The 27496-nt window shown below is 38.3% G+C and overlaps 1 protein-coding gene across 1 annotated transcript in view; it reads left to right on the top strand.

Moving 5' to 3' along the window:
- Positions 1-27496, top strand: part of mettl24 (methyltransferase like 24) — a 69251-nt gene that overhangs the window by 39874 nt on the left and 1881 nt on the right. Inside the window, exons 3-4 of the mRNA XM_036582299.1 lie at positions 3606-3745; positions 12887-13112. Coding sequence (XP_036438192.1) covers positions 3606-3745; positions 12887-13112 — 366 coding nt within the window. The remainder of the gene's footprint in view (positions 1-3605; positions 3746-12886; positions 13113-27496) is intronic.

Below are 27496 nucleotides of genomic sequence, written 5' to 3'. Positions count from 1 at the left end.
ACTCTTGGGCACCGGCTTTGTTCAGAACAGAGGAATTTCTGCTCGGTAGTGAATGAGAGCAGAGAACATTTTTTACCCTTATAAACCTGATACTGATGTGGCTCACTCAAAAAGCTGCAGAATTAAAAGTAACAGCACTAATTGCCAGCTTCCTGAACGTGTCTAGCCCTGGAGTAAATTGCAATGGCAAGGGTGATTCACATTTGAAAATCTTTTTTAGTGTCATCCTAGCCTTTAAGGAGAATTTTAACCTAATAAGATTTACTGTGGCAGAATTTTCAATTTGACTATGCCTCATAATAATGTCATATATAGAACCATAACTTTCTAAACAGACTATATATGTTAAACATGTGAAATGCTGACAACATCAGAAGACATTTGAACTTGGGTACGTAGATAAAAAATAGGACATGGCAAAAGTAGCCAAATGACTTGCACACCAAAAAGGCCACAAGGTTAAAAAAATTAATTAGAGAAAGGGTAAAAAACCTGAGTTCTGCAGTGCTTTAGTGCCAGTGGCTATGTTGACATGCAAAGACTTTTGCCAATCCGATTATAGATTAAGACTGAGGTGTTTATATGCTCAATTTGATTTTGAGGTTTTTACGTGGACATATTCTATTCCAATTGAGCTATTAGTCGGTATGTTATCGACCTGTCAACAGAATCCTGAACTTGTCTGAGAGAAATGCTTGTAACAGGCATGCATGTAACATGTTCTTTACTTCGTGTGTAGCCTGTTAGCTTTCTGCTGACCTGCTCAGCCTGCTCTAGTGGGCCAGAATATATCCAGTTTCAGAGAATATAATGCATAAACCAGATTAGACAGTCTTTTAGCAACCAGCAATTCTTTAACCAGGTTGGATTTTATGAGTCCAAATTTCAACATTAACAGCTGGACTTTTTCAAGCAGTAATTATGAAGCCACATTCTTATGTTCTTTGTAGTAGAGAGGTTTATAAAAGGTTCATGTTCGTAACTTTCCTGTTCTTGCTGTACTTTCAGCTTCATTCAGCTGTAGTGACAGCCACAAAATGCATGCCATCCCAGAAATGCCTCAGAGACATTAAATGGGATGTAAAACGATAAAGTAAGCACACATCCCTTGACTTAGCTAACCGTGACTTAACTGTTCCCAGATCTGGATATTTTAGCCATAAACTTGAAATATGGTGGTCACTAATGGACACAACCAATGAGCATTAGTGTAACTCTTACCTCAGTTATCAAACAAAATCATAAGGAAAACTGTGATTCTGACTATTAAAATAGTTAATAATTAAATTAACTATTTAGCTATCTGCTTTTCTGTATTCACTAGCTAAAAAAAACTTACAAAACAGCCTGTTCCCAAAACTCCACTCCAAAGCTGTAGCTTTTCGAAAGTTTCTCCCACCTTCAAGATACAACCATCCTGGTCTTTAAACTAGAAAATCTGCCTGTAGAGACTATTGGGAAATCAGCTGTAAGATGCTATAAACTATATATTCATACCTGTGTACTAGCATTTATCTAAAAATAAAAAAAGTAGAGACAAGAGAAAAAGGGATGGTGGGGTCAAAAAGCAAAAGACATGGATAAACAGTGAAGGAACAAAATTACACAGATGAGGAAGACAAATCAGCACCTCTCTGTGAATTTCAGGAAGTGTGATGATTTGATTAAGAATAGCAGCAAGAGAAAGAGAGCCGAGAAAGTGAGAAGGTGACAAAATACAGCATGAGAGGGAAACTGATGGTGATGATGCATGTTAGAGAGAGAGAAACGGAAGAAGAGAGCATGTCAGATGGAGGTGCAAAGCTGTTTTGTAATGTCTGAGTCTTCTGTAAGACATTATAATAAGTGTAAATGAGGCACATAGAGTTAAATAGGCCTTAACAGAGCACAAAACTGGCATCACATTGATCTGCTTGATTAAGGTGAATTTCAGAGCGTTTAGAAATGCAGTTAAGGGAGATTGAGATTGATTAAAAGATTGATTAAACACAGCCCAGGGCAAGTAGAAAGAACTCCTCAGCCTTTATTCATGTCCTACAGTTCCTAATTCTTTTGCACTGGTCCAATATGAAATAAAAAAGTGTTTTTTTCTACTACTGATCCATTTTTGGGATTCCTCAGCATATCCCTGTAGAGGAACCCTGTTTATAGAGGTTCTGTAATGACTTATCAGGAATTGGTTCTGCCTAGGACTTGCTGGTTCTCTTTAAGTATGGGAGGAATGGCAAAAGTTTTAACATCCTTTTTTTCTAAATATTTTTAGAAATTGATGTTATGATACATATTTAGATGATATTTACTCACAATACCAGCAAAACAGCAGTGCCACACTTAAACAAGCATATGAAAAACTATGAGTAAAACTAAAATTAACTGGTAAAATTAAATGAATTAAATTAGATGATGACATAATTGGCTGACATCCAACCAGCTACTAGTTACTAAGCAGTTATAACTGATCTAAGGGTGGGTTGAACCAACAAGATTTAAATTAAGTTTAGAGCTAATCAAGGATCTGTCAGTCTAGGTTTTATTTTTTAATTGAGTTGTGTTTCATCACAGAATCTTAAATATGGATTAACAAATCTAAGATTAAAGCCTTAATCTGCAATTAAAACCGAAACCTGCCAGAATTTTGATTGTCTGCCAAGATGAATTCAGCAGTATAAATAAACAGCAACAACATTACTTTCAACACTAATCATTGTCTATAAGTTAACTTCTTCATTTTGAGTGAAAACTAGCATAGGACTACATCAAAAACAGCTCTCACAAGAAAAGGGTGAATTCAGATGTTTAACCCTTTAAAATCACAGGTTTATTACATACTAAGGCTTATTATTCTGTACCTACAAGGACTCCAATGTAAAACTGGTTGAGCTATTCTCAGGTTATAGAACTGTGTAATAAACCTGCATGTTGTGAGAACTGCATGTTGTCCCAGAAATGCCTCAGAGACATTTAATGAGACATAAAAAGATAACTTTCCAAGTAAGCACACATTCCTTGACTTAGCCAAAACAATAGTAGCCTACACTTCCATTGCCCACCCGGATATTTTGATCATAATCTTGAAATACAGCAGTGACATGAAAAATAATGTGGATTGTCTTCATGTTCCTTCGGTGCAATACCCAGCATTGTATTACCACTACCACTGGGAATCCCTGTGATGTCAACTAATTCTGACAGCTAGCCTTGCCACTAATTTACAGGCTAGTAAATATAACCAAGCTAACATTAGTGTAACTCCAATCAAACTACGAGTCATCGAACAAAATCATAAAGAAAACATGGATTCTGTCTCTATATAGCACAAAATGTTGACATAGGAAGAATTACCATTAAAGACATTGGACAGTTTCTGAAGTTTAAATAACTGTATAACTTTGCAGGCAGTCATCTTTTGAATGTTCTGACCTTGAAGTTGAAGTGACCATTCAGTCTGGCTTGATTCTGCTGACAGTGTGGATCTGACATGAAGTGTACAATTTATTGTGTGTGTGTGTGTGTTTGTGTGTGTGTGTTTGTGTGTGTGTGTGTTTGTGTGTGTGTGTGTGTTTGTGTGTGTGTGTGTGTGTGTGTGTGCATACGTGTGTGCGCAGGTGTCCTGTGAAAACCCTGGATTTCCAGTATTACATAGTGATGGTGAGGAGGTTCAGAGGTCATGGGTGCTATGCTTGGATAAGAGATTCAGCCTGGCCCAACGCATCAACACTAAACACTGCCGAATGTACTCAGTCGGGTGAGTTTCACTCCCAGTCTCACAATCTGTGTTGCTAGTGTTAGTGGGCGATATACAAGTTCATCCATTATACCAGTAAAAATTCGTTACACACTGAAACTTTCGTGCAACTTTAGTTGTTTGAAACCTAAACGAAAATAAATTGCACTTGAGTTGCATGATGTAAAGTGCCTTTCAACTCATTTGAAACTCGGTCGCAACAGTTACAGTCATAATGCCTATGATAGTATAGTGCATCACATGATTATACTTTCAAACAAACGATTTCAGCAGACCAACAAACTCAAGGTTAGTATTTTTTTTATTTTCATTCATTTCAGTTTCATGAGCCCTGACAACAAGCATGAGTTTCTCAAAACTAACATTTCTGTAAACAGCTGTTTAAACAGCTGCTCATGCCATGTTTCTTTAGAATTCTAGAATTCTATTTTAAACAGAACTCAGATTCCTTTAGGATCCAAAGGATGAAAATGATTACTGAAGAGGAGACAGAGATGTGGTCCTCCACCATGTTCACAGGCTTAACATACACAGAACAGATTTAAAATGTCAAACATATAGTAAAGAACCCTGGATAAATAGATAAATTACTTTTATTTACATTACACCAATCTTTATAGAGAACGATAAGGTGTATCATATATATATATATATATATATATATATATATATATATATATATATATATATATATATATATAGTAGGGTAATTGAGTGGGTTGCATGCAACTTTGATGGTTCTTACAAAAAATAAACAACATTCCAGAATAATAGGCCACTGAAATGATTTCATATAAAACATATATGGATCATGATCATTCTTCGAGTTCGAAACACATTTGGGCCTTTTAACTGACCTGGACTTAAGACTAGAATCGTTTGAATGACCCTCAATATTTTTTTTTAAATAAATGATTGAAAGTTCTGCTTTCTAATAACTATCAAAACAATCACAACAATACTGAAACTGTAGTGAAAGTGAAAATTTTAGCATTTTTTGAGCATAATTCAAAAACACTAGCCAGTATGCTTGCTTTGAACAGTTGAACAAATAAAATCATATTCTTCATTAAAAGACAAAACATTTACTTAAGAGCAGAAAATGTCCCCATGAGGGACAGGGATACAGTCTCACTTCCTGTTCTAAAATACAGGGGTGTAGCTAAAATAAGGCTCCGCCTATAGCCTAAAACTCTTTGTGTTTCAGTAGTGACATGAAAATGTGGGACAGCATTTTCATTGTAAACCTAAATCTTTCAACTGAATTTTGAATTTTAGGGGTTAGAGTTTGAGACAGCCACCTTACAATAGAAAATACATAATACTTATATAACACATGCATATATTAACAATGATTATGTATATATTTGTCTTATTACGATCTCAATTAATGCCTTGGGTTTAAATACATCATAAAAAATTCTTTTAAGTAACTGAGGTTTGAATACTTGATTGTTTTTTTTTTTTACTGTGGGACTGGAGTTTGAATTAATTTGGTAGAAGGGTCCATATATAAATACACTGTACCATATACTGAAAGCAACAGAAATTTAAAAATACCGTGATCTTAATTTTTATGAAGAGTTACAAAACAAATATCTTTTAAAGGAATAATGCATAATCCTGATCGGTTGATTCTCACTGTAGCAAGAACATCTTTTCAGCACAGTCACTGCACAAAACGACATGATTTCACATATACAGTCATTGGCCACTTTATCAGTTACACCTACTTTGTATCTACACTCCTTGTCCATTTTATCAGGTCTTCTTATCATGTAGATGCACTTTGTTGTGCAAAAGGGACTTCCACCAATACAATGATTGTTCATCAGTGGTCTGGACCCCCACAAGACCAGCACTGAGCAGGTAGCCTCTGGCAGCTTCACACACACTTAAATAAGCAACATGAAACGAGACGAATACAGCAGTCCTCTCTCTTCTCCAGCACTTATTCTGCCACCTGTTCATTCCTCCTCTGCACTCATGTGCAATGCAGGAAGGGTTAAATTCCTGTTAAATTGGGGGGAGTCAGGCACTGTGCTAGGCCTTTTAGTGATTCTCCAGAAGGACAGGCTCCACCTGGGCAGAGGGAATGGGTCAGCACAGCTGGGATAAGGGGGTTAATTTGGGTCATGTGTGTAGATGTCCAAGCAAGGGGTCTCTATTTGGCTGCTGAAAGAAAGTGCAGGTGTGCTGGCAGAGCGGGCGCAGGGCTGTGGCTGAGAAATGGAGCTGCTGCAAAGAAGCTATTATGACATCATTGAGTGATCGAGTAGGGGATAAGGGTTTTATAGGGGAATACAGGGCAAGTGGGCAAACAACTATTTTGGTATGAATGGCAACTATAATCCATCATCTGGACTACACACACACACACACACACACACACACACACACATACATCACATACATAAACCCACCCACATAGACACACACACAATACCAGTCAAGTTTGGGAAAATGTGAAGGGGAATTCCACTGATTTCTCAAAATTTCTACCTAATTAAACAGTTAAGATGAAACACAGTCATTCAGAGTAGTTTGATGAGAAATGTTCTAGACAAACTCACTGAAACAGAATTGTTCACAGCTGTAGTGATAGGAACCAGACACCTGATGTATTTAATGTCTGTAAGGGCTATTTCACAGAAAGCTATGTGAGGTCACAAATATATTACTTGATGCCTGAGGCATTACTTTACAGTGTTTCTGAGTGAAGGTTTTAGCTTTTCAAAATCTCGACATGTACAATGCATATACATTGTATGCCATTATGCCAAAAATGCCATTATGAAGTCTGATTCCTGTGAAGTATGTGTTAACTTATTATCACTTAGGAAATCAACAAAACGTAATTTTCCCAGGCGTCAAATTTCTACCTACAACTGTATATCCATTTTATTTATCAGCCAAAATGACAGCTGAACCTATAAAACTTTGTATGTATTGTTGCTTATAGTAGAAAATTACAAAAAAAAATGTTTTGGGGACTATTTTGTCTCACAGCACCCTGCATTTACCTCTTCACTATGAATGGATTTAAAGAGTTGTTACAGTCTCGTGTTCTTGCGAGATCACTCTTGCAAGGTAACTTGTTAAGAACTCACACCAGAATGTGACAACACACAAGAACACATGCTGAGAAACAGCCATGGACCATTTTGTCAGATCTAAACAGTGAAGGTAAGGAGAGTGATACCAACTGCTGCCACTTCCTCAGTCGGTTTCTTCATCTATTACAGTACTGCTTCAGTGCCCACAAACGTGTTTAAATCACAGCCAAAGACTGTAGTCATCTTTATAGCTGCAAGGGCCATTACAACACCACACTGGTACCTTGGTGGCACATCACCACCACAATCATATTTCTGGAAAAATCATATAGTGCAGGACTTATATAATTGTATAATTGTATAATTATATAGTGCTATACAGACTAAAACACTTCTTTAATGTATCATTACACAAAACTACATCAAAGCACTGGCGCCTGGGAGCACAGCTGTGTAAAGAGTGAATTAACTCATTTTCATTACTGTAAAGCAAATCATTCTCCTCATGAAAGTGTGACTGCATCACTAAAATACAGCACATTTAGACAATGTTTACAGCAAAAGTGTCTGCATCCAAATGCAGCATAGAGTGGATAATAATAAACGCAGAGCACAATGACAACTACTGGGACAATTCGGTCTATTAGAATTCCAACAGCAAATCAGCTAAACTGTATCTCATCTTGCAAGGAGGAGAAACCTTCAAAGGTTTACTTGAAGCCTGTAGAAGATCTACACAAGCTACAATAAATATGAAGTAAGACTCAGCTTGAGCAAACGTAAAATCTTAACGAATAAAAAAGGTAGGCAGACAGAGACAAATTAAAGGAAAAAACTACATAAAGTGTTTAAGTAAGGTGTTGGGCCAACATGAGCTGTCGGAATAGCATTAATACACCTCTATATAGATTGAACAAGTGTCTGGAACTCTACTGGAGGGATGGAACACCGTTCCGAAAGATACTCTTGCAGTTGGTGTTTTAGTGATGGTGGTGGAGAGCTCTGTATTTCAGTCTAAAATCTACCATATGTGTGCAACTGGGTTGAGATCTGGTGACTATAAAGGCCATAGCATATGATTTACATCATTTTCATAGTCCTCAAACCATTCAGTGACCCCTTCTGCCCTGTGTTTGGCGGCATTGTCATCCACTCCCATCAGGAAAGACATGTTTCACCATAGGTGATTAGACAGAATAACTTTGTTTAGATTTGCAGTGCAATTCAGAGCCATATTTACTGATGTTTTTCCCACAGATCTATATGCAGATGTAGTCACTACTGCTATTGAAACTTCAGCCAGTTTAACAGTCTTTGTGACTGAGGCTCCTGCTATCCAAGACCCAATATTGGAGCCTCTTTCAAAATCACTAAGACCTTTTGTTCTTGATCCAAAATCAAGGTCAACTGGCATTTTTCGTAATTTTGCTTAATTGTATCACGCTGTACACTTGTCTGGAAAGCTATGCCCTTGTTATGTTTCTCCACTTTTTTATTCATTTTTTTTTCCTTTCATTTGTCACCCAGCTGTAGGTAGACAGATAAATAAATAAAGGATATATGGAGTAGAAGTCTTATTCGTTCCATGGGAAAATAACCCTTCAAAACTATATTACAATTTACACCCTCAGGCCCTCCTCAGTGTTGCGCACCCCACCCAAACACACATATACACCTTAGCAGACCCTGTGGGGAAAGGTGTGTGTGCCTCTACAGCTCATGTGGTGAAGGTCATGTCTGGATCATTGCCAGTTATGTCAGATATCTTGTCCTCAGGACTCTGTCTTATCCTCCAGTTGCCGAGTCAGCAAATTTTATATAGCTTGAGCATTACCGCCCTTCTGAGTGTGCTTCTATTCCTTACTGAGTAATGGTGCTGTGGCACAAGGAGAGGTTACATCTCTATAGGTCTCTAAATGTCTCTCTCTTTCCCTCTTTCTCTCTCTCTTTTGCACAGCTGTAAGGTAATAACCTACTTATCTGGCTTGTACTGTAATGAAAAATTTAACATATGTACATCTGAATGTGTCTGGAATTAATTTACCAAACGGTGCATGTACAGACATGTTGTCTAAGGCCCTTTTGTAATGCTTAGGCTGGTTTTACACTGTGAAATTTTCATGCAACTTTAGAAGCTTGAAACTTACATGACACCAAATTGCTCTTGAGTTGCATAACCTGAAGTCACAGCAATTGCAAGAGTCTCAACTTTGTGGAAGAAATTTTACAAAACAGCTCAAAATGTCTAATATCAAAATAAATCAAAATGTCTAAGTCAAAATAACTTCATTACAAACAGTTGATTATAGGTCAGTGGACAAGACAATATGTGGTTTATTAGATGGTTATAAGAGTTTCTGACTCACTTTATGCAAGGTCGGTAATGTTTGGATTCGCTAATTTCCTGGATTATAACAAACAAACATGAGTTTCTCAAAGTTATAATTTCTGTAACCAGATGTCTCAAGTAGCCAGCTAATAGCAACAGCTGTTTAAACAGCTGCCTAGGCCACCATTTATTCTTATTTAGTCTGTGGTTATGGTAATCTATGTAGTTATTTATTTTTACACAGAGCTCAGATTCCTTTGGGGTCTGAATGATATATATATATATATATATATATATATATATATATATATATATATATATATTACAGAAGGGGATCCTGAGATGCATACAGTGCTTCTAGGACAGGATGAGCAAAGCATTAGGTGCAACAGTAATGGCAAATTACACATTAATATTCAAAGGCTTAACAAACACAAAACAGACTAAAAACTGAAATATATAGTAAAAACTCTAGATATATAATAGACAGATGTACATATTTAAAAGAATGGTAGTGACAGCTGGAAAATCTCACTGAGTAATCACATGTGTTGCAAGCAACTTGTCTTTTAAATTGCTTTGTGCAACTAGTTGCGCAGAAATTGTTGCATGCAACTTACAACATGCAACTAGTTGCATGAAAGTTTCATAGTGCAAAGCAAGCCTTAGACTATATTGGACACATTCTCACATTTCTAGACAACAAAGTTTGACAACAAAACAATGTAACAAGGTGAGCTGTGACAACTGTGAAATAACTATTATGGGGGCAGTTGCAGTGGGGCTCATAGCACTAGAGGGCCTGTGGTGATCAGGATTTTTTAAATCTTTATTGGGCCCTCTTAAATAAATACTGACACAATTGTGCACTCATGACTCACAGAAAGATTCAATTTCCCTACATACAGTACCTCACCAGTCAGCTTCCATTAACACTACACAGACAGCCCTGATGGCTGTTTATCTCCCTGCATCTCACCCTTGGCAGCTGTTCTCAAACAGATCCTTCACAACCTGCAGGGCAAGAAGAAAACAGTAAAGCAAATAAAGAAGGTAGGTAGGTTTCAAATCGACATTACGTTATATTTTGTTACCAAAATACTTCAAAAGTACAACTTTAAAAGGAAAATAAACTGAGCTGTCTCATTGTGTGAGACGATGGGGTTGAGGTAACTTTCCAGTGAGACATAACGATAGTGAGTAAACAAGCAAATTACGTTGTCTTTTTTAATTCATTGAAAGTAGTCTTTGTATGGGGCTAGATTAAATGATGTTCACTGCAGTCCACAAGATCCTAGTTACGCCACTACACCAGATCATGACCTTTTAGAATCATTCACCATTTTTGGTGTTAGGTGCACCAGATGCTGACTGGATGTTGTACTTGTTCATCTATGCAAAGTTCATGGATCACATTAGTTGCGGTTTTACCATTCAATTGAAGTATATGCTATACGTTAACTGTGCAAATGAAGCACAGAGGTCTCAGTGGTAAGTGTAGAGTCTGCATTAGATCTCTGAAGTTCTTTCTCTCTGATCTCCTTTACCAGCTCCCCTGCGAGACACATTGCAGTACAAGAAATGATCTAAGTGTCTTTGGGTGTTTAGTGCTAGAGCTAAATGAATCATTCAGAAGTGCTGGAGACAGATACATCTCTCTCTCTCTCTCTCTCTCTCTCTCTCTCTTCCTGAAAGACAGTGCAAAAACGCAATAAACCAACCGCAAGTGATCATGTCGGAGCGAGCCTCCCTCAGCTACAATTTAACTGTGGAAACGAGAAAGAGAGGGAGGGAGGCATGAATACATGAGCAGAACATCAGAAGTAGAGACGGAGCTTGAGTAGGTTGTGCAAAATGCAGTGTTTTGAACAAGTGCTGCGCCAGTCTGTTGACTTGGTTATACAGCCAGAAGTGAAAAGACTACTTTAGCATTCTGGTATATAAACCTTTTAGCACATAAACTGCCTTGTTAAATGAATAACATTACCAGCAAGCGATTATGTTGTCACAATTTTGCTGTGTCAAAGCAATCTACTTGTGTTAAAAGGGCATTCTGGCCTAAAACTACATAATAATAATGATAATATGTTTGTGTTAATATTTGTTATGCAGTATTCTGTAGTGCAGCATTATATCCCCCAACCATCAGTTTGACAGAATTCAGTTTTATTTTATTTTAATGCTTTAATACATCAGTGTTCCCTCACTACAATACCTAGCATACATTGTGCAAATACATCACACAACCATTGGGAATCCCTGTGGTGTCAACCTAGCCACTGATCTAAAAGCCAATAAATATGACCAAGGTAGCATTATGGTAACTAAAAACAAAACAATGATTCTATCTTTATTTAGTACAAAATTTATGGCAGAGGCATGTTTTTACTCTTTCAGACAGAGAAAAGAAGCCAAAATGAGTTAAGGTATCTAGATAGCCAGCTACCTTGCTTACTTTAGCTTTTTGCTTGTTGTCTATATTTGGCGTATCATTTCAGTTTTACATTCTCTCTGCTGTACCGATGATTTGAAGGCAGTTACTACAGTTATAGAATGGCAATAACAGGGTCTGCTTCCTAGCAGTAATATTAGCTCCATTATCTCCATTCACCAGCTAACAAAAAAGTCTACCCCAAAGTAATTGTAGTTTTTGAAAGTGTTCCTCCTACCTTCAAGATGCATCATCAGAAAGGGTTTTCCTAAGTTTTCCGTTGTTCTTGAACCAGAAAACTAGAGAGTGCTGCAGCACTGCAGGACGTAGGACGCAAGGAAGGATGCCATATATGTCAAGTCTAAAGGGTTACCATTGAGACTCATGTTTGTTTTTCTTTGCTGCAGCCTCTGGGCTGTGAATGTAAATCTTAGTTTTCACATGCTCAAAATAAAAATAAAAATGGAAAATTAAATTAAAAAGCGGATGCTAAGCAAAATCAGCCAGCATATTAACGATGTACAAACGCAACAGAAAATTCCACTGAATGCAGAGGTAAATTTGACACATCAGGAAGTCCATTCTAGGGGAGCAAAGTGCATTTTGTTGGTATGTTGGTATGACACTATGGTGTTTGACATTATAAAAAGCTTTAATGCACGTTGCACACTTTTACAACACTTCGCAGCAAATAAATAAATTAATTAAATGTAGGCCAACATGTTTATAACACTGACTGTAATAACTGAAAAAGTCAAAACTGTATTTATATAAAGCCTAAATAATGAAAGCAAAGAGTTCAGAGCAGGCACACGGTTGGGGCGGGATTTGGGGGGGCAAAAGGTTGCATTTGAGGTTGGGAAAAACTAACTGAGGGATTAAACTACCTTAATGCACCTCATAAAACTGCAGGGCTGAAATGAATATATTTTACCAGCTAATGTTTAATTCATACTGAAGGCAGCACAGGACAAGTCCTCTTTTTATCCACAACTTAAAAGATCATATCTGAACAGACAAACATAACAACCTTTTTGCACTGTACTGCGTCCAATTGACTCTAGAGCCTCTTAACCTGAAGGTAGATCCTCCTTCAGCTGGAGCACAGCTGCATCTCGTCAATTTCAGTCTGAACTTTGGCTCTCTGCAGCTTAATTGTGCACTTACTGGGCATATCTTCTGAGGCTGTTAAAACCTTTCTTCCTTCTTTGCTCTTAAGGGCAGCTGAGTAGGAGTTTAAGACAAACTGTTAAAAGCTTACCCGTGCCTCAGAGTTCAGGGCCTTTGCATAAATGCTCTCTCTCTCTTTCTCTCTCTCTCATTAGGTTGGGTGGTGAGGATAAGTGGTTAGAGAAAGTGTTGGCTAAGGCAGGATGTGAAGTTCATTGTTTTGACCCCAGCATCAAAGAAGCTCACCTGCAGGATTCCCACATGTGGCTCCACAGGCTTTCTGTGGACTGGAGGGACCCCAACCCCGCCATCCCAGCTCAAAGGCAGCATGGCAGCACCAAGAAACTGGCCACCATCCTCAACGACTTTGGACACAGACAGGTGACCACATTACAAAAAATGTTCAGAATAAAGCTGCTCGTTGTCCATTTTATCAGCTCCACTTACCATATAGGAGCACTTTGTAGTTCTACAGTTACAGACTGTAGTCCATCTGTTTCTCTGTACATTTTGTTAGCCCCCTTTAGCCTGTTCTTCAATGGTCAGGACCTCCACAGGACCACCACAGACCAGGTACTATTTGGGTGGTGGATCATTCTCAGCACTGCAGTGACACTGACGTGGTGGTGGTGTGTTAGTGTGTGTTGCACTGGTATGAGTAGATCAGACACAGCAGTGCTGCTACAGGTTTTTAACACTGTGTCCACTCACTGTCCTCTCTATGAGACACTCCTACCTTGTTGATCCAACTTGTAGATGTAAACAGTAGCTCATCTGTTGCTGCACAGTTTGTTTTAGTCATCCTCTAGTCCTTCATCTATGGTCACAGGATGCTGCCCATGGGATGCTGCGCACAGGAAGCTGTTGGCTGGATATTTTTGGGTGGTGGGCTATTCTCACGCCAGCAGCACTGCTGTGTCATACCAGTGCAACACACACTACTGCTGAGAATGATCCACCACCCCAATAATCCCTGCTCTGTGGGGGTCCTGTGGGGGTTCTGACTATTGAAGAACAGGGTGAAAGGGGGCTAACAAAGTATGCAGAGAACTAAACTAAACAGTCTGTAATTGTAGACGTACAAAGCAGACCTATATGGTAAGTGGAGCTGATAAATGGACAATAAGTGTAGAAACAAGGAATTGTTTTTAATGTTATGGCTTTGAAAATACATTTTTAAATACATAGACAGATTGTGTGAGAGCTTGGAACTGGAGAGGCGTAAGTGAGATTTGACACATTTTACAGGAGAGCACAAACAAATTTCCGCCATGCACTGGCCTGTCTGTGTTGAACATTCTTTCACTCAAACAAGAATGCAGTTTTAATGTTGAGGATGATTAAACAGTATAATCATAAAGAACAGTAAAAAGACATCAAATGAGCAAAAAATCATTTTAGAATGTAGGGCTTATATCACAGAAAACTGAATTTTCCTCACTTTATGGAAGCAAGGCTGGAAAAACAGGCTGTTGTAAATGAATTGTTTCTGTGATGTCACAAAACCCAACACATTTATATATCTGCCTATTCAGCCTGCAGTAGTTTACACTGAAGTTAGCAAGCAGTGTTTCAGCCTGGACAACCTGGACAGGGTGGCCAAAGAGAACAGAGCTTATTTACATAAATGAGTTTAAAGGCACAGTAACAAAAACAGCCTGTTTAACTGTAATGGATACAGAGAAACTGGTAAAATTGAGTTGTGACTGTTTACACAAACCACACAAATGTTAAAGGTGGGCTGCAGGGAAAAATCAAATGCAAGGAAAATGTAGGATATGGGCCTTTTGAAAGCACATTTTTAATAACGCTAAAAGAACCTTTTTGGCCTTCGTATTTACCCATATATGCAATTTCATTAATGGCCATCTTGAACAGGACAATCAACAGTCAGTGTTAGAAGTGTTCTTTGTTATAATAAAAACAGCTACATTTTTATTTGTTATTCATACAGCGCCAAGTATGATTTGAAGTAATTCAACATTTTCCCATAATAGCTAAGTTTACTGCGCAATAAATACTATATCCTGCCCTAAGTTCTGCACTTTTGATGTAAGGTATGCTTTTCTTTCCACAAAACAACTCCTTGCACTCCTTTCCTCAAAAAAAAATCCCCTTCCTTATGACAAACACTGAACATTAGACATAAGTTTGCTGCTTGGTTTGATGAGATAAGAGTGATAAATAAAAACAAATCACACCATGCTTTTATTATCTCTGTTACTTTTAAGGGTTAATGGCTCTTTAAACTAAACTCAGACTGAGTGTCTTCATCATAAAGAGCTCTAAATACATTTAAAATATCCTAAGCACTTCATTTTATATATATAGCTTCAGCTAAATGTCTGATGCATGCATGAACATGGATAATATTTAGAAGTGAAATAGCTTGGCAAGCCAGACACATCAGAACAGAGTAGTTTCCTGGTACAAGCAAATTGAATTCTGTATTATGCCCCAACACATCAGCTCTCAGAATATCCAAAAAGAATAAAAACCCCTTGGGCAGAAGGTGCACAGCTCTGGTCCTGCAGGGCCGATGTCCAGCATAGATTGGTGATTTACCTGCTCAAACACACCTGATAACTCACCTGTTAATTGCCAGGTTTAGTGGATGTGTTTGATTAAGGGAACTGTCCTGCACACCGGCCCACCAAGACTGGAGTTGTGCACCTCCTAAGGACTCTCCTCACCGTCCATGTGATGTAAAGGAATAGGGGACTCATTGGTCCAAGTGACCTTCTTCCATTCTGCCAAGATCCAGTTCCAACACCTGCAAGTCACCCAGGTCTTCTCGCCTGCCCATTTCTCCAGCATCCAATGCGTCGACCACGTGAGCCAACTACTCGCTTAACGTCTAATATATCCCAGACCTTGACATGTGCTGTTGTTCCTAGATAATCAATATTATTTGCTTCTTCTGTGAGTAATCATAATGTTTTATGTATATAGTGTAAATTAACATTACATTTACAATATTACTCAAATGTTGATATCACCGTAAAATGGAAAGCTCTAGGTTCAGTAGGCATACGCAATATCCCTCACTCTGCAGTGTAGTAGTTTGTGTGAGAACATGGCTACAGCAGAGTTCAGCTCATTGTGCATTCAGCCACAGCCCTGCGTCTGCTGGAAGGAGAAGAGACGCTCTTTGCAGAATGGGTTTATCCTGCATATCATCATCATCATCATCGTTCAGCAAAACATGAGATTTCTGCAGTCCTGCCAGCAATAGCACTCAGACTGATTAGATAGCCATCTGCATAGCAAATTAGGGCCCCAGGCACAGCTAACTGAATCAGGAGTTCAGCATTGGTTTGTTTTCACATCTTCTGAAAAAGGACCAACCATAATCCCGTTATTACTGCACACATATTCAGAATTATTCAAAGCATTGTTTTACTAAACTGAGCCACGTCCTCACTTGGCACAGAAGTTGCACTTGTATTGTGCTCTATCACAATGCCACCACTGTTAGAGGCCTACACTCAGAGGCCTGTGATGTCACGGCCGAAACATCCCAGCGCCGGGCTCATCCGTCAGCGTCTTCCACAACTCTTTTTTGACAGAAAAAGAAAGATTTTTTTCTTCCTCTTTTATCAAAATGATAATTGCTTCAGAATTATGCACGATATCCCAAGATGCCAATTTTTTGACTCCCTCATATATCACACTCCTTCCTCCCTCCCTTCTTGTTTCTCACTGCATGAGCAATAGTTTAATTGTTGCAAATTAAATTCAGGCCCTCGAACAGAAAAGCCTACAAGCCACGTGCTAGTGCGTAGCATTAGCCAGCTGATGCTTCACAGGCACGAGTGATTGATTTGTCTTTGTGAGCCAGGTAGGAAAAATATGAGGAATACATACTAATTAGTAAGTGAGGGGGCTCGTTCAAAAGGCTTCCAACAGGGTCATTTGTACAAAGGTGTCTGGGGGTCACTGGATGTTAGTCGATGTCACCCTTTTATGCTTATCTGAAATCAGGACCATGAAAATGCCATTTACTGTATTACAGCAAACAATGATGAGCCAAAACATTATGATCACTCAGCACTGACTGTCTTGTAAAAATGGCACATGTCAAAGTCTTGGATATATTAGATGGTAAGTGAACAGTTGGTTCTTATAGTTGACGCGTTGGATCTCTACAATCAATGCATTTGATTTTTAGATGTGAAGCACCTCATGGAACTAGCTCGTAACTCAATCTGACATTTATCAGGCTGGAACTTTTTCAACAAGGGGGCAACATTAGCAGTCAAAAAGCTTTTGATGCTTAATAAGAGCAGTGCTTTGCATCAATGACACTGTATGTGCTTGTTAACTTTGTCATACTGGAAATCTGTCTTTGTAAATTTGTATATTCTGCAGCCCTGATTCATAAAAGAGACAGATTTTAGCTGAAACGTGGCACTGTTGTTTTATACATTATTAACCATCTACTGACATGTCTTGCACACTAATGTGAAATCATTCCCTGCATATAAGACTTTATTTTCCCTTCTTTTTCCCTTTTTTCAGGGCAAAGGAGCCAAGAAATGTGTAAAGTCAAGAGATGTTAATATGATCCTCTTTTAGGTTCAGTAATTACCACCCATTCTAGTATTTAGCTTAGCATCAGCATCTGTTGCCATGGAGACAGGGGATGTAAATATATAGGTATGTCCAATACAGGGCATATACTGGAAATCTACTGACCTTGCAAAGATTAAACCCATGTGAATATATTGGAAGGTATATTAAAGTGGAATCCGATCTATACTCTCAGCAGTGTTGAGTGGCCTTGCTGATTATTATAGATGGCAGACAAGTTAACTGGGTTTTTCGGTGTGTGACTGATTGATTATTTAAAGCAGGGGTGCACAACTCTGGTCCTGGAGGGCCAGAAGCCAGCAGAGTTTGGTGATTTACCTACTTAAACACACCTGACTACACGTATCTGTTCATTTTCCAGGTTTAGTGAGTGTGTTTGAGTACAGAAACCTCCAAACTTTGCTGGACACTGGCCCTCCAGGACCAGATTGTGCACCCCTGATTTAAAGGCACCATATTTCGCACCATATGTTTCTAATCCTTAAATCCACTTATAGGCGAAAATGCCCCCATTAAAGCTGCACTCTGTAAGATGTTCTTGTTAAAATTGAAAGAAGCAGCATTACTGAGTCAAATAACACGTTAAAATATGGTGAACGTGCACTGCTGTGAGTCCCTTGGAAGTCAGAGGTGTCAGTTTCTGATTTCATGGAAGTTTTTCAACCATGTCATACACGTTTACATATTAACGTCACACGCACAGCCTCAAAAAGAAAATCTGGCTTGACTTAACTGATGAAGATATGATGACAATAGTAGATTATTCATTTACATCCTCATAAGAAACATTGTTTACAAGTTCTCTTTGAATAATCTCTAAGCACGCTAGTAATCATCAGATATATCTACTTGGGGGTCCAAAGCATAACAACAACACGAAATGTTGTTCCACACGTGCAATTACACATTTCCAACAGAACTCCCCAAAACTTACACAGGGTAGCTTTACATTGTCAAGTTACCGTGCAGCTAAACTATATCAGTTTATAACAAGGAAAGATGCCTGTCTGTTTCCTTTTCTCTGTAAGGGCTTCTTGACAGCTACACATCCTTTTAGACTCATTGCATTGAGTTGTCTGTTTTGAATTAAATGTGTCCCAAAATCTGAAAATCAGTGTGTAAAACTAAGAATTGTCACTACTAAAACATATACTGTTAGCAGATAAGTAAACGTTTTGCTTTAATGACAAATATTATAATTGTATATGTGTACAACTGTTCAGAGCTGTGTCTGCTAGTCATGTACTAGCTAGTGTTTTAAGTTATGCTTAAAGTTAGCTAAAATTTTCACTGTTGAAACAGTCACTACTGAAACATTTGGTAAAGTTATTATTGTTCTTGTAATGACAAAATGGAATTTTCCATCATTTATTTTAATAATTAAACATAATTAAGGCAAAGGGTCAGTCAAAGCAAAAGGAATTTAATCTAAAGTCCAAGTCAGTTAAAAGTCCAAAATACCCAAAACTTTGACTTTGAACCAGTTCAGTAGAATGATCCATATGGAAATTAAGCTGCCCTGACAGCCAGTGAGAACAGAGGTAATCTAAATATATCAGTCTTAAAAGCACAGAGATAAAAACAGCCTGTTTAATTCTAATGGATAAAGACAGATTAGAAGATGGTCATGTAAAACATTTTGGTATATCATGGGCATCAGAGGAAAAACTGAACACAAATATGGGTCCTTTAAATACTGTTTATCGGTGACAGGTGACAGTTTTGGTGGTATACCAGGTATTTCACGGTTGTTACACTCTCAGAAAAAGGTCAGTGGGGTGGTACCCTCAAGAGAATGTCTTCAGTACCTTTAGTTAGGGAATGTAATTGTCCCATATTTGATTGTAATTATACTTTTAAAGGTCTATTGACTCCACAAACCCTGTCGAGTTTCCAGGCTTTTGATTCTATTTTACTGTTTTAAAACTTTAGGTTATGAAAAGGTACAAACAGGGACCCCTTCTTCGGGAAAAAACTATTAAAGGTACAAAATTGGACCTTAAAACCACTGTTGTACCTTTGAGGGTACATTGACATGCAGTCAGGCCAACCGGACACGGTAAATTGCTACCTAGATGTGTGTGTGTGCGTGTGTGAGAGTGAATCAATGTGTGTGTCTGCCTTGCAATGGACTGGCGACCTGTCCAGGGCGTTATCTGTCTTGCACCTAATGACGGCTGGGATAGGCAACCCAGAAGGGTAAGTGGCTTAGAGTGTGAGTGTTAGAAACTCTTGTTTTCTGTTCCGTTAATGAACATAGAGGCTAAAGAAAAACAGTGAAAAAATACTTCTATGTCTTTGCATTTATCATGAATTACTTAAATTTCTTCAGTACCACTTGCAGTGCCCAGATGCATATTCATGGGTGTGTTGTATTATGGATCAGTGGTAGCACTCACTGCTGTTTTTTATATATGGATGCATAAATATGATTTTGGTTTTGATTTAGCCTAACACATGCAGGCATTCAGTGACCGTGTTGAGAAAAGCCTGCAGGACAGAGTGAGTAATATGACCTCGGCCTGGGAGCCTGAATCATGCCGCACTCTGCTTTGACCATCACTAAGGTCATACTGACTTTTGATTCAGTTGAGGTGTGGGGAGCTGCATACAGATGTATGAAAAGTGGTCTTGTATTTAATCTGGCAAGTTTGTCTGTAGCAAACATATGGACATATTGCACTGTTAGAAATAAAGGTTATGTGCAGGTACATTTTTCATTCATCAAAGTACAAACAATATAAATGTACCCTCAAAGGTACAACAGTGGTTTTAAGGTCCAATTGTGTACCTTAAGTTTTTCCCAGTGGAAAAGTATATATTTATATCTTTTTATAACCTAATGTTTTAAAACAGAACCATAAAATAAAAAGCGTGGAGACGAGACGAGATGTGTGGAGTCAGTACAGCTTAGAAAATATCATTTCAATGAATTATGGTGCAATGATGTTCCCTTACCACAGGAACAGACATGACATGACCTGTGACAAGAGGGGACTGCCCCAGTGACAGTTTCATACATTTTTTAGCTGAAGAATGGCAAAAAAATTGCTTTCAAAACTGGATTGATTTGTATCTTCAGTCCCCAAACATGTATTAGGTGTTGCTAAAAGAAAAGGTAAACATGATCCTGCACCAGTTTTTGGAACATATTGCAGGTATCATATTTGGAATGAGCATAAAAAGTTCATAAAGTAACATATCAAATAACATGTTTTGGTACTGTTTCAATCTAATATTGTTTAAATAGAATTGATTAATTCTTGCTTTCTATTTTTATTGGCATTTACTGTCCTAACTTTTTTGGAATTTAGTTTGTATAAAAGCGTTTGCAATTGTGCTGTTTGGCTTTTAGAAACTGTTCAAATGACCATTCTGAATGGCCATTGTATTCAACCCATACACTCTGTAACCCTGTTCTGTGGAACGTAGGGTGTAGGGAATATGAAGCACTGTGGAGGGTGTAGGGAGTAGGGAATTGGGAATACTCTACAGGGTATAGTGATAGAGAGGGGGCATGTGCACAGTTAATCCTAAATGGACCGCACAGTAAGAGTTATGGAGAACTGGTAGAAAGCGGGGAGGTGCAATTGGAATCTCTGAGGTGAGTATTCTCTTTTCTGAAGAGAGAGTAATTAAAGCTAGATCATTAATGTCCCACTCAAGGGGCACGTTCTTAAATTACCTCTCCACCATTCCCTAAACATGAATTAGACATCTCATCAACATCCGCCGTGATGAGAAAGCTGGATCGTGAAGAAGACGTCATTTTTTTTTCTTTTGACCAGCACTGGGATGTTTTCACTGCTCTTACAGACTTAATTCAGCTCATCAAGGGCTTGATAATTAGCTGATGATGTAAATCAAGTTACACAATGGACTCCTTTTCAGGCATGATGCACTAGAGTTTTCACTTCTTTAATGAAGTTGTGACAGACATTTGGAGCTGTGGAAACCTTTAATTTATACAAACGCATACTAATTTGAAAAAAAAGTGAAGCTATTAACTACTGCAATGGGCAGGCAGTGGAGAGGTACGTCCTTTGACCCATCATTTTAATAAACAATGACTCAGCATGCAGCATGAACTCACAGCTCTCTGCATGATGACTCATCAATCGTTCACACAATCTGGGAGTCGTGCCTGTTCTTTTATCTAGTCACTTCTGCAGTGAGTAATGTGCAGAACAGTGTGGCCTGGAGTCTCAAGCTATATCAACTGCATTACAGGCTACATGTCTTGAGTGAACTAAAGAGTGGTTTAAGGGGATTCTGGCCCAAAACTAGAGTTTAATACAGTGGTTTGTGAAAGTTTGTGTGTTTTGTTGATTTTCCAAGTGAAAATAACTGTGCCTTCTCTACAGAAACAGCACTTCTGCACATTTTAATGTACCCTTACTGTTTATTTGCTGAATGCAACATATTGGAAAAAAAAAACACCAGCCCAGCAAATAAACAGAAATTGTGTACTAATAATTGCAGAAAAATGTTGCATTAAAGTCTCTTTAGAGGATGTGTACTAATCTTCACACAGAAAAATGACAAAACGTCACTTGATTGGGGTGTTTTTACATATGATTGTATGTTATTCGTCATGTTATGCAGTTTCAGTAGTGCACCAGAATTCACTATTTTATATTGTTTTCATATTTCTGTTTATCAGTGTTCTCTCACTACAATACTCAGCATGCATTATGCAAGCATATGGGGGAAAAAACAACTGGGAAACCCTGTGGTGTCAACCAATCCTGACTGCTAGCCTAGCCACTAAGCTATAGGCTATTAAATATAACCTACAAAATGGATACCAGGGGCAAGTTTTTACCCTTTCAGCCAGAAAAGAAACCAAACCAAGGTAAGGTGTGTAGCTACCTTGATAACTTTTATCTTTTAGCTTGTTGTTCTCCTCCAAAATAACAGACTGCCTCAAAAAATCAACCCCAAAGTGTTTGTAGTTTTGAAAAAGTTCCCCAGACCTTCAACATCCACAGAAGAGGGTTTTTATCTCACTCTAGAGACGACAATGGCACTGCTGTAGGTTGTGAATAGGCAAGTTTGTAGTTATTTATTTTGGCTGATGTGTTCCATACGGTAAAACTCAACATGACAATTGGACCTGTCATAGCACAAGATATACCACGATACTTTGTTTTTTTTGAGGTTTGTGAAAAGATCCTAACACACTAGCAAAATAGCAGTGCAACATTTAAAAAGGCTGTGAACAACAGAATACTGTGCTCTTTTACTCAACATCAGCGGAAACAAACAACCAAGCAAACTTTTTCAGAAGAAATATCAAACACTTGGTAAAAATAAAATAATGGCATAACAGGCTGACATTTAGTCAGCTACTTGTTCCTATGCAGTTGCTTGCAAGCCTGTCAACGTAATCCTTTAGAAATATGCAGGAGTTTGATAAAGACTGTGAGCCAATCTACCCCCAAACCAGTATTTTTTACATTTATACTAATGTAATGGTTATTAATTTATTTATGTGCTCATTCAGCTGATACAGATATTAATCATTGATCTTTAATAAACTCAAATGATCAGAAATCTGTGCATATATTAATTTGTCTTGAATGTTGCACAATATTGTATGAGCGTGCAGCTTGCGTTAAAGCATTTTGTAATGTCAAACACGCAAATCCTGTGACATAGTGATTTTTACAGCATGCCAAAACTTTACAAAATGCACATTGTTGCCCTTAACTTCACCATGTGTCTATATTCAGGGGAATTTTCTATTGCATATGGTCACTGTTTAGTTGCTGGCTGATTTTGCTTAGCATCCATTTTGGTAGGATTTTAAATGTCAGGTAAAATGTGCACACCTGGGTTTACCAGCAGGACATTGACCAGAGCATCACTCTGCCCCCACCGTCTTGTCTTCTTCCCACAGTGCATCCTGGGGCCATCACTTCCCCAGGTAAACGGCACACACATGCCAGGCATGATGTAAAAGAAAATGAGACTCATCAGACCAGGTGACCTTCTTGCATTGCTCCAAGGTTCAGTTTTGATGCTCGTGTGCCCATTGTAGATTTTAACAGAGGTCAGGAGTTCACATGGGCACTCTGACTCGTCTGTGGCTACACAGCCCCATACGCAGCAAGGTGTGACGCACTGTGTGTTTTGACACAATCCTCCAGTAACCATCATTAAAAACTTCTGCCACTTGTGCCACAGTAGCCCTTCTATTGGTTTAGACCAGCTGGGATAGCCTTCATCGACCACTGTCAGTAGGTACTACTCACTGCTGACTGGGAGCACTTCACAAGCCTTGTCGTTTCAGAGGTGCTCCGACCCAGTCGTCTGGCCTTAACGATTTGGCCATGTTCAGAGTCACTCAATCATGCCCATGTCTCCCACATCCAACAGGTCGAATACAAGAACCAACCATTTGAACCAACAATTTCCAGATATTTACACGCATTGCTGTTACGAGATAATCAATGTTATTTCATCTATGTGTGGTCATGTTTTGGCTCATTGGTGGATGTTCTACATGTAAAACAATTACGATTTCTTATATATTAAAGCAGTACTTCATATCTCTTTGGCTATAAAAGCAAGCTACAGAGTGTTTACAGAGAGAGCCGTTAAATAATAAAACCAAAATAGTGAGAGAGAAAGAGAGAGAGAGAGAGAGAGAGAGAGAGAGAGAGAGAGAGAAAGGTATGCAGGATGAGCAGCTGTGTGAAGGACATTACAGGACGAGTGTTCTGAGCCAGATCTCCCTCTGGGTGAGAACACCAATTCAGGCCACAGCGTTCAGATGCTGTCCACCTTTCTCTCCTCTAGCCCCAAGAACAGCTGCCCTACTTTCCCTTCTCTCCCTCCATTCCCATCCAGCAATCTTTCATTCATCTCTGAAGAGAGCCACTTTGCTGAACTAATTTCCTGCGTTTTTTTCCAAGGCAAGCAAGATGGCACCATATGGAGCAGTCAAGGCTCTTAGCCAAAGTGCTCAAATATTGCAATCTGTGGTCACAGGGGACTTTCAAATCTTCCAGTAAGACTCCTTTAAAAAAAGGATTGTTTTGGAAGCCAGGAGGCATGTGAAACACCTGCTTCGAGTCTATGGTTAATTAAAAGCTAAACATTTGATAACTGACATCTGGATCTAACCGTGTACAGGTCCAACATACACTCATGTTGAGACATTGCTCGGGAATGTCAATATGCAATAAGGCCTTATGCAAGTGTGTGCACTGTATAGATCTGTTTGTAGCGAAAATGTGGTAAGAAACGCTGCACATATACCAATCCTACGGGTAAAGAGAAGCCGAGATTATTAAAATCACCCCCTATTGGCAACGAAAGCCTACAGCGCCTTGTTAAGTGTCAATTCAATTATTATTAGGAGCCTACTCAAGGAGCCACGCTCCCCAATGAAAGGAAATGAGTTCAGCGGAAACAATTGTGATTCATTCTGGCAATAAAGTCCAGGACCAACTTTTAATGAAAGTCTGGAATTGTTGAGAGGTAATGAGGCAACGGATCTCGGCACAGTCGTGTTTTAGCAGTGCTTCATCTGATTTGCTGACGAGAATTCTTCTGCCAGACAGCCACTTAGAACCTTAAATGTACCAAATATGACTAAGGTAGACAGAAGACATACTGTGTGTACTGGAAGTGGGGCATGCTCGCAGGAAAACAAACCTTGTTAAAAGTCTCTTTAACCAGTCCAGCAGCTGCAGTGGCTGTCAAACTGTGAATAACAAAGTTTGACAAACTTGGTTAGATTTAGAGGGACACTGCATGTTAATAAGCATTTCTGTAAATGTGCCCGTTTATTAACTGTAGTCCCTGGGCAGGTACAAAAGGATGATCATTCCAAGTATGAGCTGCTCTTACTGAAAGAAACTGACTGTTCAAAGAATGTCTTCCTCATAGGTGTCAGATCTAGTGGACCTAGTGCTGCTGCTTCAATGGTTAAACAGTTTCTGATATGACAAAGATTTGACGAATTAAACTTTGCAACATTTACAACCCTTTTTTTTTTTTATAAGTAACTTTGGGATCAGTTATAATACCAAGATATTTACATTCTGAAACCACGAGGCTTTTCCCCTGATGCATAGACATTTGGTGTGGAATTATCTGTTGATCTCTTATTATAAACATACAGACTGTTTTATTTACTTTGAGGTAAAGGTGAGAATCATTAAGTCAGTGTGTATCGTGAACCATCTCTGCAGTAAGCTCATTAGCTGTTTGCTGTTTAGACATTGCATGCGCATAAATTACAGTATCATCTACATACATTTGCACCTCAGAGTACCTCTAAATTATGGATAAATAATTTATCTAAAGACTGAATATTACAGCTAATACACCAACATCACAGCTAATAGCTGGTGACAGTATTCTATTCACCCTAACTCTGTCGATCCTGCCCTTCCAAACAGAATTTCATCGACGTAGTAGCATTAGGGAAAAAACTAACACTGACAACTTAGCAACAAGAACCTCATGAATTCCTGTGTCAAAGGCTTTATTTAAATCTGAAAGCATAGCCCCAACAAACCCCCCACCCACCAAATTAGATTTAATATTCTCAGGAAAAAGGCAGTTAGCTCTTTCTGTTGAATATTTGTCTCTAAAGCCAAACTGCTTCGGGTGTAATCTAAAAGGTGTTAAGATGGGTAATATGTTGCTCTGCTACATGCTTTTCAATAACAGGTAGTGTACTAATAGGCCTATAATTGCAAACGTCTGATGAATTGCCTGTTTTAAAAATGGTTGTTATTATAGCTATCTTCCACATTCGTGGGTAGACCCCTACATTAACAGTCTACATTAAGAATGCATAAATAATTTCTGTTATTAAACCACACAAACATCTGTTTAAATACCCAACAAAAACCTTAGAGTGGCCTTAGAGTGCTTTAAAGAATTAGTCAATGTCTTCACTTTAAATTCAGAAATCTGCCTAATCTCAAAAACAGGTTGATTATAACTTGTAGATATTATACTTGGTGGATTAATTGAAGAACTCTGTATCAACATCTTTACCAACTCCACAAAATAAAAATAAAAATTGCTGCTATTTTAGCTTAATTCTAGTTAGCACTTTCATTTATAAGAATTTGAAGATGTTTTTGTTTATCACCATTATATTTCCCTGTCATCCTCTTTAGGTTATCCCTCTAGTCAGTTTAGAGTCTGCCATAGCTTGATCAATTGCAAAAATGAAAAATAAACTGGCTTTTGCTCTTTACTTTCTCTCATTACTTTATTTTCACAATTATTTCGTCTATCAGTAGCTTATTTAGATTGAACAACTGTTTTCAAAGAAGCATCTCAATCTGTGTTTTATCAAGAACATAAAGGTGTGAAAGCTATTTAACCCTATTTTACCTCATGCTACTTTGCTACTGCTTGTTGGGCAGTCTGTAGACATAATCTTACAATTTATGTTCTGAACAGTACTTTTGCTTCGTGACAATACTCTTATATTATGAACCTTATTTATTGTATTATCCTACCCTGTTTTATGAGTATAAACCTTGAGTATCGATACTAACTGATATTTTTTCTTTCTAAATTACTACTTTTTATTTTTAAGTGCTTTACAGGAGCATCTAAAGCTCAAACAATTCAAACACTTCACTGTCCCACAGGACCAAAAACAGTACTTTGCAAAAGTCAAAAACTGGGATTACTTGGATTGTGAGAGGCAGATACAACCAACTTCTAAGACTGAACTTTGGAAATGTGGAAAAATATCCCTGCAGATTTCTTTAAAAAACTGAAATCATGTCTCCTGAATGGAAAAGAATGGAAGCTATAATAAAGTCATAGAGTGGACACACTACATACTGAAATATTTGATATTAACTCTGACTTTTGCAGTGTACTGTACATAGCTAACATGACACCACACAATGTGAGCATGTGCTATTTCAGCCTACCCAGCAATTTCCATTGATATTGGCCTGATACCCATACGCACTAATACGGATTTGCCATCTCTAGTAACCATCATCACCTGGGGTTCTTTCTTATCCGTTTTATTGTACTTGTAACTACTACTTATACTTTTGTACTCTTTGTTCTCTTGGCGTCCTTGCTTTTTACAGTGTCAATCTGAGAAGCACTTTAAATTCCAATTGCTGGGTTGACCTTCGTGACCTAAACAAAGATTTGGTACTTGTCTTACTCTC

The sequence above is a fragment of the Colossoma macropomum genome, unplaced genomic scaffold, assembly GCF_904425465.1.
Source record: "Colossoma macropomum unplaced genomic scaffold, Colossoma_macropomum, whole genome shotgun sequence".
Lineage (NCBI taxonomy): Eukaryota > Metazoa > Chordata > Actinopteri > Characiformes > Serrasalmidae > Colossoma > Colossoma macropomum.
The sequence above is the reverse complement of the archived record's forward strand: the minus strand, read 5'-3'. Positions and strand labels throughout refer to the sequence as shown.